The 11,061-nt window shown below is 51.0% G+C and overlaps 1 protein-coding gene across 1 annotated transcript; it reads right to left on the reverse strand.

The window, feature by feature from the left end:
• Positions 1–972: 972 nt before the first annotated feature.
• On the reverse strand, positions 973–10,682 carry LOC114034188 (probable ATP-dependent RNA helicase DHX37). The gene is made up of 12 exons (XM_027849792.1): positions 10,592–10,682; positions 10,118–10,539; positions 9,476–9,590; positions 8,558–8,653; positions 8,229–8,302; positions 6,173–6,317; positions 4,827–4,903; positions 3,659–3,891; positions 2,557–2,668; positions 1,713–1,819; positions 1,161–1,349; positions 973–997 (listed from the first exon to the last, which is right to left on the reverse strand). Exons 1-12 carry the CDS (start codon positions 10,680–10,682, stop codon positions 988–990), a joined length of 1,671 nt encoding a protein of 556 aa, XP_027705593.1. The 3' UTR covers positions 973–987.
• Positions 10,683–11,061: the final 379 nt, after the last annotated feature.

The raw sequence follows: 11,061 nt of genomic DNA on the forward strand, positions 1-11,061 counted from the left end.
CACACACACACACACACACACACACACACACACACACACACACACAAGTGCATACATATAAACAGGCTGAAACATTTTAATTTATGTATGCACATATATGATCCGTACATACATACACACATACCATTACATGTTCGCATATACACTGTATACAGTTTAACCATTTTCATTTACATGTGGGACATGCATGTGCACATAATGCACATATATTATATAATGTGCACATTACATACACATTATATATATACACACACCTAACTGTACATGTTTACATATACACACATGTGTATGTACACACATACACACATGCACACTCACACAGAAATGTTTCAAAAACACTTTATTTCTCTGTGACCATATTATAAGCTGAGGTAACTGTCAGCTCTGGGAAGTGGGTCAGGGACTCTTCATTGTTCCCTCTCCATCTCCCCAGCACCTGGCAGGCACATAGTAGGCGCTTTAAAAAGGCCTGCTGAATTGAATGAAGCTGAAGGGCTTGTGTAACAAGTGTGAAATTCATCTCACCAGCGAGTCAGAGGATTTAGGTTTCAATTTACATTTATATCCAGGTCAACTCAACAAGCATTTTTAAAGTACCTGCTATGTGCTAGACAAAGTGAGAGTGCAAAGAAGCAGCTTTCCTTCTATTGGAGGATTTGTAGCATATTCAAAGACAAATAAATACAAACACACACACACATATATAATATGATTTTTTTGGGGGGGGTGGGGGGAAGCTGGGGTGGGACCCTAATAGCTGGGGAAGTTAAGTGGCAGAGAAGAGGAGACCCGTGTTGTAAAGGGGCTCTTTACCTATGAAATGTCAGGTGCTGATCCCTAAGAAGGACTTGGTCTGCAGCAGATCAAGAATCAGGGTTCCTGACCTCCAGCCTCACCTATGTCGGCGCTGGCCGAGCAGAGCAGGGATCGCCCAGCCCCCTGAATCTGACCCAGAATCCCTTCTACAACAGACGAGGGTGTGGCCTTCTAGCCTTTGCTGAAAGAACATGAAGGAGACCCCATGTCCTCCCTCCCCTTCTGGGAAGTTCTTCCTTATAATAAGAAAGCCAAATCTGTTACTTGTTCAGCCCTGGAGGCCAAGCAGAACGTCGCCCTGCTGCTCTGTCCAGATTGCCCATGGCAGCCCCCTCATCACCCACCTGTCTAACTCCTCGAACAGCTCGCGGATCGTCATGGCAGCCACGATGGTGATGACGTAGGGCAGGCATTCGTGCTGCTGGCTGAGGGCCAGCATCTTGGCGTAACGAGGAGCCACCGGAAAGGTGGCCATGGTTCTCCCCAAGGGACTGATTGGGCAGCTCAGCTTTGCCGCCTGCAGCTGTTTCAACCTGGGGAGAAAAATGCTGCAGGTGACTCCTGGCTTTAGAAGAGACCATCAGGATCACAGATTTAGAGCTGGAAAGGAACTTGGAGACCACGGGAGTCCAACCTCCATATTAGACAGGCAAGGAAACTGAGGCAGAGGTTAAGTGACTTGCCCAGCTAGGAGTGTGTGAGGCAGGATTTGAATTCAGGTCACTCTGATACCAAGCCCAGCCATCTGACCACAGTCATTCTGGATCTTATTCAACTTGTGATGCTTTCTTCGTGTGTGGAATAAGGAAAGCAGACAGCAGGTCAGCTGCTGTTAATGCTAACCTCACCGACCCCTGCCTCCTCCTAGAGTCCCAGCAGACCCAGGCCCGGCATACCGTCCCGTCTGCAAAGGCTCCTGCAAAGCCCCGAGTGCCGTCAACAACTCCTCTGCGGCGACCAGGGCCTCCATGGGAGGAGGGGATGGAAATGGGAAGTTGACAACCTATAAAAAGCATTTGTGGAGGGTGAGAAAAGTGATGAGAATGAATGCAGCAAACAGCCAGAACGTCTGCACTGGGTTCAAGGCTGGCGACCAGGAGCCCCACCTCATACGAGGGGCCATCTGCTGTTCTCGTGGATTGGTCCCCTTTAAATTTGAGACAACGCTAATCACGAACGAGCTTCTTTCTATTATTAAGTCAAACCCCGTCTCTCTATCTTCTCCCTCCGTCCCTGGTCAGCATGAAGCAATAGATCCATGAGCCAACAGGAATTTATTAATCACCTACCACATGACTGGCACCAGGTCAAAAGGCCCGCAGAGAAAACTACAAAGAACGAAACGAATGCCCACTTGCTTTTAAAATTTTTGGAACCCACATGGAAAACTCTGCATCCTTGCCTTGTAAATGTGCCTCTATTAGGCTCAGCCCAGCATTCCAAGTCTCTCCGACCCAGTGCATTTAGCCACCTTCCCCAGCTACATGGATTCTCCCACTGTGAAAAGCACGCATGCCCTCCCTTCCTTTATCCAACAAGCCTCACACACACAGATGCCTGAAGCACGTCTCCTTCAAAACCGACTTCCCACCGTAAGAAGCCTCTTTTCCCTCCAGGAAATCAGCTGGGGAGAGACAGCAGGAAGCTGGATGTGCCCCCTGCACTTTCTCTTCTGTTTTGGGGAATTCTGCCTTCTCTCCCACAACCCTGCTACCCGAGTACACACCCCCCACCTCTCACCTTTTCTATGTTCAAAGCTTTCATCTGAAGGACCAGATCCTCGACGGGTCGCTGGGTGATTTCAGGAGGAGAAAACTTCTCAAAGTCACTGAAAACGGCCGACGAGTAGAGCCTGTGGGGGACAGAGAGACCCTCCAGACCCTGCTGGGACTCAAATGCCTCCTTCGATCGGTCCTAAGAAGCTTCAAGTAATGCTAGTTTCTAAGATTCTGCCCACACGACGGCAGGTGTATGTGAATTATTGCATATAAGCCTCATGAAAGCTTCCTCCCCATCTTACAGATGAGGAAACTGAGGCTTATACAGCCAGTAAGTATTGGTGGGATTCAACGGTCTTTCTGGCTCCAAATCCAGCACTCTAACCACTGGGCCAGGCTGCCAACCTTTTGTTTGACTGTATTTACTTTTTATTTTTTCTTTAGGGAGGAGGGGAAGTTACAGGGGATAGTCAGAAGCATCAATGAAACATTTAAGAAGCATACAAAAGACAGAGGCAGGATTGCTCCAACTCTTGTGCTAAATTTAATATTCGCGGACAAAAACCCAAGCTCCACATAATCAAAACTCAGTTTCACACAGAAACCTTCTTTTCTGCTTTTCTTTGAAGATGGCAATGTTCACGTTTGTCAAAAGCATAATAAAAAGTAATGCAACATAATAGTAAAAAATATTCTCCATGTTGCTGCTCTCCTTTTATATGAATGAAAATTGGCTGTGGGAGTCAGCCCCGGATTCCAATGCCATCTGAGCCTTCATAAAGCCTTAATGCACTATGTCACGGTTAGCTAAGCCAGACAAAGAGTGAAGCGCTGTGAGGACATCCCTGGGGAAAACCTAAAGAGTCTAAATCTAGGGCTGAGAAGACCTTAGAGGACCTCAACTCCAAACTCTTCATTTCACAAATCAGGCACCAAGACGCCCAGGATTTAGGGGACTTGTTCAAGGTCACCCTGCTAGTCAGTGACAGAAGCAGGATTTGAACCCACGTCCTCGGGGCTCTTTCCAAACACTCCAATCCCCTCTCTGCCATCTCCCGCTGTCCTTCTCGGTCCCCTTCCCCCATGGTCCAGTCCCACAGCCTTGCTGCCCAGTCCCTGCCTACCTGTAGCAGTGGCCTGGCTCCGTCCTCCCGGCTCTCCCTGCCCGCTGATCGGCCGATGCCTGTGATACCCACGTTACCCGGAAAGAGGACACACCGGTCACTTTGTCATAAAACCTCTTCTTGACTTTCCCGCAGTCAACGACGTATTTGATGCCAGGGATGGTCAGGGACGTCTCGGCCACATTGGTGGCCACCACACACAGTCTGCATCCCTCCGGGGGAGGTCTGAACACCTGAGTCAGGGAAAAGCAAAGCCCTGTCGGTACGAACGGCTGAGCTAGGCCCAGCATGATCCAAGTGGGAATTGCCTGAGGGCTGCAGCACTGCAGAGCTGAGCATCGAATGCAAAGCCCACACGTTCTAGAAGGAGATAAGGCTCCGAGAACAGATCTTCCCACGATCACACAGGTACTATCCCAGACTACAGAATTTCACAGGCCCTCAGCAGCTGTCTACTCTGACCCACACCCAAAGAGACTCCAAGGACAGCCCAGCCTGGCTCCTTCAAGCTCAGCTAAATGCCCACCTCCTTTCCTAACCCCCCAATGCCCCTCACTTTCCTCTGAGACCTTCTCCAGTCTATCCTGGTTGTAGCTGGTTTGTCCACAGCGGTCTCTCCCAGTAGACGGCGAGCTTCTTGAGGGCAGGGACTGCCTTTTGACTTTTTTGTATGTCAGCACTCAGGCTGTGCCTGGCACAGAGGAAGCATTTAATAAATGCATCCTGAGTGGCTGGCTGCCTGATGACCTCCAACTAGGGAGAACGCACCACCTGGCCAAGCAGCCTGGTCCACTTTGGGGCCGTCCACCCTCCGCTCTGGTTCTGACCTCTTCCTCTCCATAAAGGAAGCAGAAAACCCTCGTAACAAACACGTAATTCCCACACTGGCCGTGCCCACAGAAGATGCTGGCAGGGACCTCCACAGCTTGGCTAGCCCTCCCCTGTCTCCAGAAGCAAATGGATGAGCATGTTTCAGCCTCTAAAAAGAGACGCCATGTCGCAAAGATAAAGCACGTGGCTTATCTTTTGCCAAACACGCCCGGGCTCAAGAAGACAAAGTGAGAGGCTCCTGTCCCTTGGCTTGCTGCAGTCCCAGGAGTGGCCACCGGGAGGAAGTGAGCAGTCCTCAGAGCGGCCAGCCCTGGCCCGTGTGCACCGCCAGGCTTACCTGGGCTTGCTTCTCTGGAGCTAGCAGCGAATACAGCGGCAGGACATGAAGGGGGAGGGAGGCATCTGGCTTCTCATCTGTTACAGAAAACAAACAGGCTGAGGTCAGGCTGGCAGGGAACTCCCAACAGGCCTCAGGGTCAGGCTTCCAGTGACAACACACTGAAGACTACTGTTATTAATATTAACATGAATTGTAATTATTTATTAGCATTAATTATGAATGCTAATGTTAATTACCATTAAGACTAATAACATTATTATGTCAGTTGCCAGTGGAATCGTGCATATGAACATTCTAATGGCCAGCACACACAGAACACCTTAGTTTTGCAAAGTGCTTTTCAAATGATATTGAGGTTAATCCCCACAACAACCCTGTGAGGCAAATGCTTACTATCCCCATTTTACAGATGAGGGAATTGAAGGTAGGAGGAGTTAAGCAGCTTGCTCAGAGTCACATAGTCAGAAAATGTCTGAGTTGGAGCCTGAACCCTGGTGAAAACAATCCACGTGTCCAAAAATGGAAAAGGCCCTAATTCTAATAAGTGGAATGTTCTCTGCTCAGGAACACATCTCTGTCCTTCACAGGTCCATCCACGTGTGCCAGGGAAGCGGCCCATGTCTCTCAAAGCCTCGAGGGCAGGGACCAGGGAGGGACTCTGTTCCAAGCCAGGCTCAGCAATCAATGTGCATCACGACACTGGCATCAAGAGGAACAGAGCTCTGGATGGTTCATCTACACACACACACACACATATATATAGGTTTGCAAAGCACTTTACAAACGTTACCACATTTGATCCTCACTACAATAGTAGGTCTATTATTATCCCCATTTCACAGATGAAGGAAACTGAGGCATGGAGAGGTTAAAAGACTTAGGTGACTGAGCCAGGGCCATGCATCTAATAAATACCTGAGGCGGGATCTGAACTCGGGTTCTCCTGAGTCCAGACCCAGGGGCTCTAGCTACTACAGCACAGTGAAAGAAGACACTGATAGAGCACAAAGGTTTACAAAGTACTTTGTGGACCTTATCTCATACCATCCTCACAATGAGCCTGGGAGGAAGGGGGCATTGCCTCCATTTTACTGATGAGAAAACGGACACTCAGAGAGGCTGTGTCATTTGCCTAAGGTCACGCAGCTAGGATATCTGCCGTGGGATTCAAGCCCAGCGCCCTCCTGAGCAGGAGTCCGGAGCTCTAGCCACCACACCACAGACAGAAATGGGGAGCAGGATAAAAACCAGCTCGCTGTGGAAGCCAGGCGAAGCCCATCCCAGGGGCACAAGAGGATTACTGCCGTGGGCAATTTCAGAGAGAAAACCCTGGCTAGGCCAACCTTCTTCGGCTTCCCCGTCTCCCAGGTCTAGGTCGAGATCGGATCCCACGACATCCTCTTCCTCATCCATTTCTGATTCCCCGTCCTCGTCCCCTTCATCCACGGGCATCGCTGAGTAATTATCCAGATCGATTCTGGGCAGCGCCTAAGGAGAAAAGGGAGAGCGATACCACTTGCTGCAAGGAGGCCTGTCTGCCCGATGAAGCTTATGGGCCCTCCTCAGAATAAAGCTGTGACATAATTGAAGCAAATGGTAACTCTCAGTTAGATCAGGACTTTTTAACCTGGGTCTGTGAACTCCTTTGTAGGTTTGCTTTTTTTTTGTTAAATACATGTTAATATCTGTATTTCAATACAACTGGTCTCCTTCGCCACCAGTCACCTATCAGACAATCACAGGTACTTGGGCCTCCAGCTTGATCCTCTACAGGACCATCCGTCCATGCTGCCCTAGACTCTCAACTTTTTATGCATTTAAAGCTATGATTCTGAGAAGGGGTTCATGGGCTTCCCCAGGTGCTGTCCAGGAGGACCAGGACACACACAGATGAAGAACCTCAACGTTAGAGCTTAGTAAAAATAAAGATGGAATGTTCTTTCCCCATATAAGTTTGTGGAGCCCAGGTTAAGAACCCCAAAGTCTTGAATGTCTGTATTCTCGACCTCAGCACCTGATACCCTGACCAGGCCCAGCTATCTCCTCCGGGTAGAAAAGTCCATGTGGCTGTAAAGGCATGTAAAAAACTAGCCAGACTTCCCATCATCTGCCCAGAAGGAAGAGGCTTTCTCTTTCTAATGCCCTGGTGGCCTGAGCCCCTCCTTAACCACGAGCTATCCACTGAAGGGAAGCCCAGACTGCTTCTTATCTCCAGCACAGGCTTCAGAGGGCAGCTCTCACAGTTGGCAGACCCGAGGTGCCTCTCCACATATTAAGTATTCATGTCTCCTGCATTAGTGCCCAGCACGGTGGCGCCTACTGTTCCACGTTGTCAGGGACACTGGGGCGCTCTTCAGCCAGCATTCCACTCAGGGGAGGTCCCCAGTCACTGACCGCCCCCCTCCCCCCCAGCACTGTGGGATCTGGGAAGTCTGGTCCTTAGTGTGGAGGGTAACCTGCCTTCCCAAGGGCCCTTCTTCCATGCCAGGGATGTTCACTGACCTGTTCTAAAAGGGAACAGGCTCATAAATGCTTTATAAGTTTCTAAAGCATTTCAATCTGATTTTCATTACAAACTGGAAGTCATAACCACATCTGGGAATGTGGCTTCCAGGGCAAATCCAGGCAGGAGATTAGGAAAGGGGCCTGTCCAGGGTTATGGATGGAAGCAGGTGCAGGACACGGAGAGTCTGTGTGTGTGCTCATCCCTACCCCCACCAAGCACAATGTAAGCTCCTTGAAAAAGAGGCCTACTTCAGGCGTGTCTTTGAATTTGGTGCCTAACACATAGCAGGCCCTTTAGAGGATCAGAAATCTGGAGTGGACGCCATCGAGGGCTTCTAGGTCAACCTCCTCTCATTTTACAGATGAGGAAACTGAGGCCCACGAAGGTTAAGTGATTCAAACAAGGTCACAAAGGTATTAAGGGGTGGGAGCTGAACCCAGGACCCTCTATGTGCAGAGTCTGAGCTTCTACTGGACCACGTTTGGTGAAATAAACCGAGTTGAATGAAACTGGAGAAGGGACCCATCCAGAAGGTATAAGCAGCATAGGGAAAGAGCCAGATACGCTACTTTGGCTTCTGTGGGAATCCAAGGCTGAATGCTGGCAAAGGGGCCTGGGGTTACATAAGCAGCCCTGGGGCATGTCTCGGTTAAGTCTAGGCTAATGACAGGCCAAGGCTCCTGCCCAAGGCTCAGCACAAAGTCCCAGGACAGGTCTTGCTTTTTACATTGGAGAAAGGTCTCCCCCCCCCCGAGGCTGCATGGGCAGGGCGAGGGCACAGAGAAGTAATGCCTGGGGAAGGGGCCGCCAGACCACCTTGAGGCGAAAGGTGGGAACTCCAAGGAGGCACAGCCCAGGTCCCACCCTGACCACCTCTAGAGCTGCCAACGTACCGCAGGGCCCTTCTTGCCTCGGGACTTCTTGAATTTTCTCATCTCTTCCACGGAATCCTCCTTTTCTTCTGTTCCTTAAAAAAAAAAAGGTGAACCTGAGCTGGATTCCTTAGCACATTCCTCAATGAAGTAGGTGGCCTTCCATGCCCATCACCTACCCCCTGCCCACCACCCCCCCATCCCTGGTACAAGCTGGGAACAAATGCCTCATGCCCCAGTGTCCACTGCAGCCCACACCGATACCCCAACGGGCACCTGAGGCAGAGCTGCTCTCTCCTCCCATCCCTTAGCTCACTTAATGAGCCCAGGCATCCACGCGGCTGGCGTACCTCTGGCGCTGCCTCTAAGACATGGGAAGGCCATCCGGAGTCTTCGGCAGAGCGAGTGTACCTCGGCCTGTCCCGTCAGGAATACCAAAATACCTCCTGGGGGAAAGAGGACCAGGAGGTGAAGATCTCAAAGTCCTGAGGCCACAAGGCACGAGCTCAGCTGGTGCCGGGCAAGGACGCCAAGCTGGACACTACCTGGAGAGTGCTCTGGCCTTTCCAACGTGCTTTTACCTCTACCATTTCATGGTTGGAGAGAACATTCAGGGATGGGGGGAACATGATGGCTCATGTACCTGAAAGGCGCCACCCCCCCCCGAAGAGGGATTAAATGGATTCTGTTTGGCCAAAGAGGACGTAACTAGGAGCCATGGAGGGAACGGGCACCAATGTAAATCTGAGTCTGACACAGCAGTGCTGCCCCAAAGCAGAGGGCAGAACTCCCCCTCACAAGAGGTCTCTTTTTTCCTTTCTTTTTTTGAGGCAATCCAGGTTAAGTGACTTGCCCAGGGTCACACAGCTAGTAAGTGTCTGAGACTGGATTGAACTCAAGTCCTCCTGACTCCAGGGCCGTGCTCTATCCACTGTGCCACCTCGCTGCCCTCCCCGCCCCGCCCCGAGGTCTTCTAGAAGGGAATTCTTATTCAAGTACGGATTGGTTGAGAAGACCCTTAAGGTTCTGTGAAATCATCTAACAGAGCACATGGGGTGTGCACCACCACCCCCATTCTACAGTGAAGAAAACGGAGGTGCAGGGAAAGGCACTGTGTGCTTGAGGGAACCAAGGGTAAGTGATGTGCCTGTAATTACAGAGCTACCCAGTGACAAAACCAGCTTTCCCGGCCCCTCTCTAGTACCGCAGAAGCTTCAAAAGAAATGAAGACGACCATGCAGGCTGAACCCATGGGCCGGCTGCCTCACCTGGAGGTAACATTCGGTGGATCTTACACACTTTGCGGAAGCACTCGCCGCTGTAGTCATGGAGCGGTGTCCTCTTGTTAAAGTGTACGGTCACGGGGAACTGCCTGGCATCCACCTATCAACAACAACCAGCAGGCATCATGAGGCCACAGACCAACGTGGCCAGGCAGCATCAGGAGGGAGTGAGTCCCCCAACACTGGAGGTCTCCCAGTAGAAGCCGCATGGCCACTTGGCAGGGATCCTCGTACATGGCAGAACAGGCAAGATCTGAAGTCCCCACCCTCTCCAGACAGTAATGTGGGTGGTAACGCATGTTCCTCTGGCCTTTCGATTTACTACCAAGGAAAGGTCACGGGAACACAGATTTATGAGCTGAAAGGACCTTAAAGGTCACCAAAGTAAACTTCCTCATTTTACAGATGAAGAAACTGAGGCCCAGAGAGGTTGGGCCTAAGTGTCTTGCCCAGGCTCAGTCACATCAAATGCCAACAAATCCCAGTTTTTCCTGGATGGTCAGAATGGAACGTTCCTGGGGGCTCTAGCCCGAGGCCCTCCCCGACTTCCTTCCTGTCCAGGACAGGCCCCTCCCGCCCCACACAGCAGGGCCCACCACAAATTCTGGCACAGAGGAGGAGGCTTACCTTCACGACAGGGGGAGGCACCGAGAAGAGCCGGGAGTTCTGGGTGAAGTCCTCCACGCGAAGCGTGGCTGACATGATGAGCAGTTTCAGGGGCTGCTGCTTCTGCAGAGACACAGACCCCCCAGTCACGCCTGGGCTAGCACCGGGACACCAGGCTGAGTGAGTGAGCGGGGCCTGGTCAGGCTTTGGGAAGCTGGTCCTCCAGGTACGAGCCAGCAAATGTTTATGAGTCCATGGAAGGCGAATGAGGGCTGGACCAGTGACTTCACTGACGTGAGGAAGTCTAGACAACGAAACTCTCTGCCAATGAAGGTCGCCATTTCCTCTACAATTTATAGCCTTAGGCAGCACAGACAGGTGAAGTAACTTTCCCAGAGACACAGGGCCAGTATGCACCAGTGGCAAGACTTGAACCCAGGATTCTAGGAAGAGACAACCTAGAGGTTGAGCTTTGTTCCAACTACTGGCCTTTACTTGGCAGCTGTCTCTTGGATAGGCAGCCACTGTCATGCCACCTAGACCAGAGACCACACCCCTTCAGCTCGAGATCTCTGGGGCCCACCATCCTGATTAGGGAGGACCTCATGGAACTCTAATTCACACTTAGCTGGACTGCACTCTCTTCCTTGGCCAGATTCTTTCCAGGCAACAAGCTGCCATGTTCCTCAAGCCTTCCCCTTCCATCCCACTGTCCCATTCTAGAAGCAAAATGGAAGAGGTGCCCCTGTGACTTCCCAAACGGAAAGACCCTTCCCTACCTGGCAGCCACCGTTACCCTCTAGGGGCTGGCTGCACCCATTAGAATGTAAACTCCTTAGGAATACAGAGAAGTGTAGGAGGATGTACTTGAACTGATGCAAAGTGAAGTACCAGGTCAGCAGAACCAGGAAAGCAACAACAGACATGGAAAGAACCATGAGCACAAAACAAACCAGACTAGGAAG

This window comes from Vombatus ursinus, unplaced genomic scaffold, assembly GCF_900497805.2.
Source record: "Vombatus ursinus unplaced genomic scaffold, bare-nosed wombat genome assembly UNPS02008422.1, whole genome shotgun sequence".
In the NCBI taxonomy this organism is placed as follows: Eukaryota; Metazoa; Chordata; class Mammalia; order Diprotodontia; family Vombatidae; genus Vombatus; species Vombatus ursinus.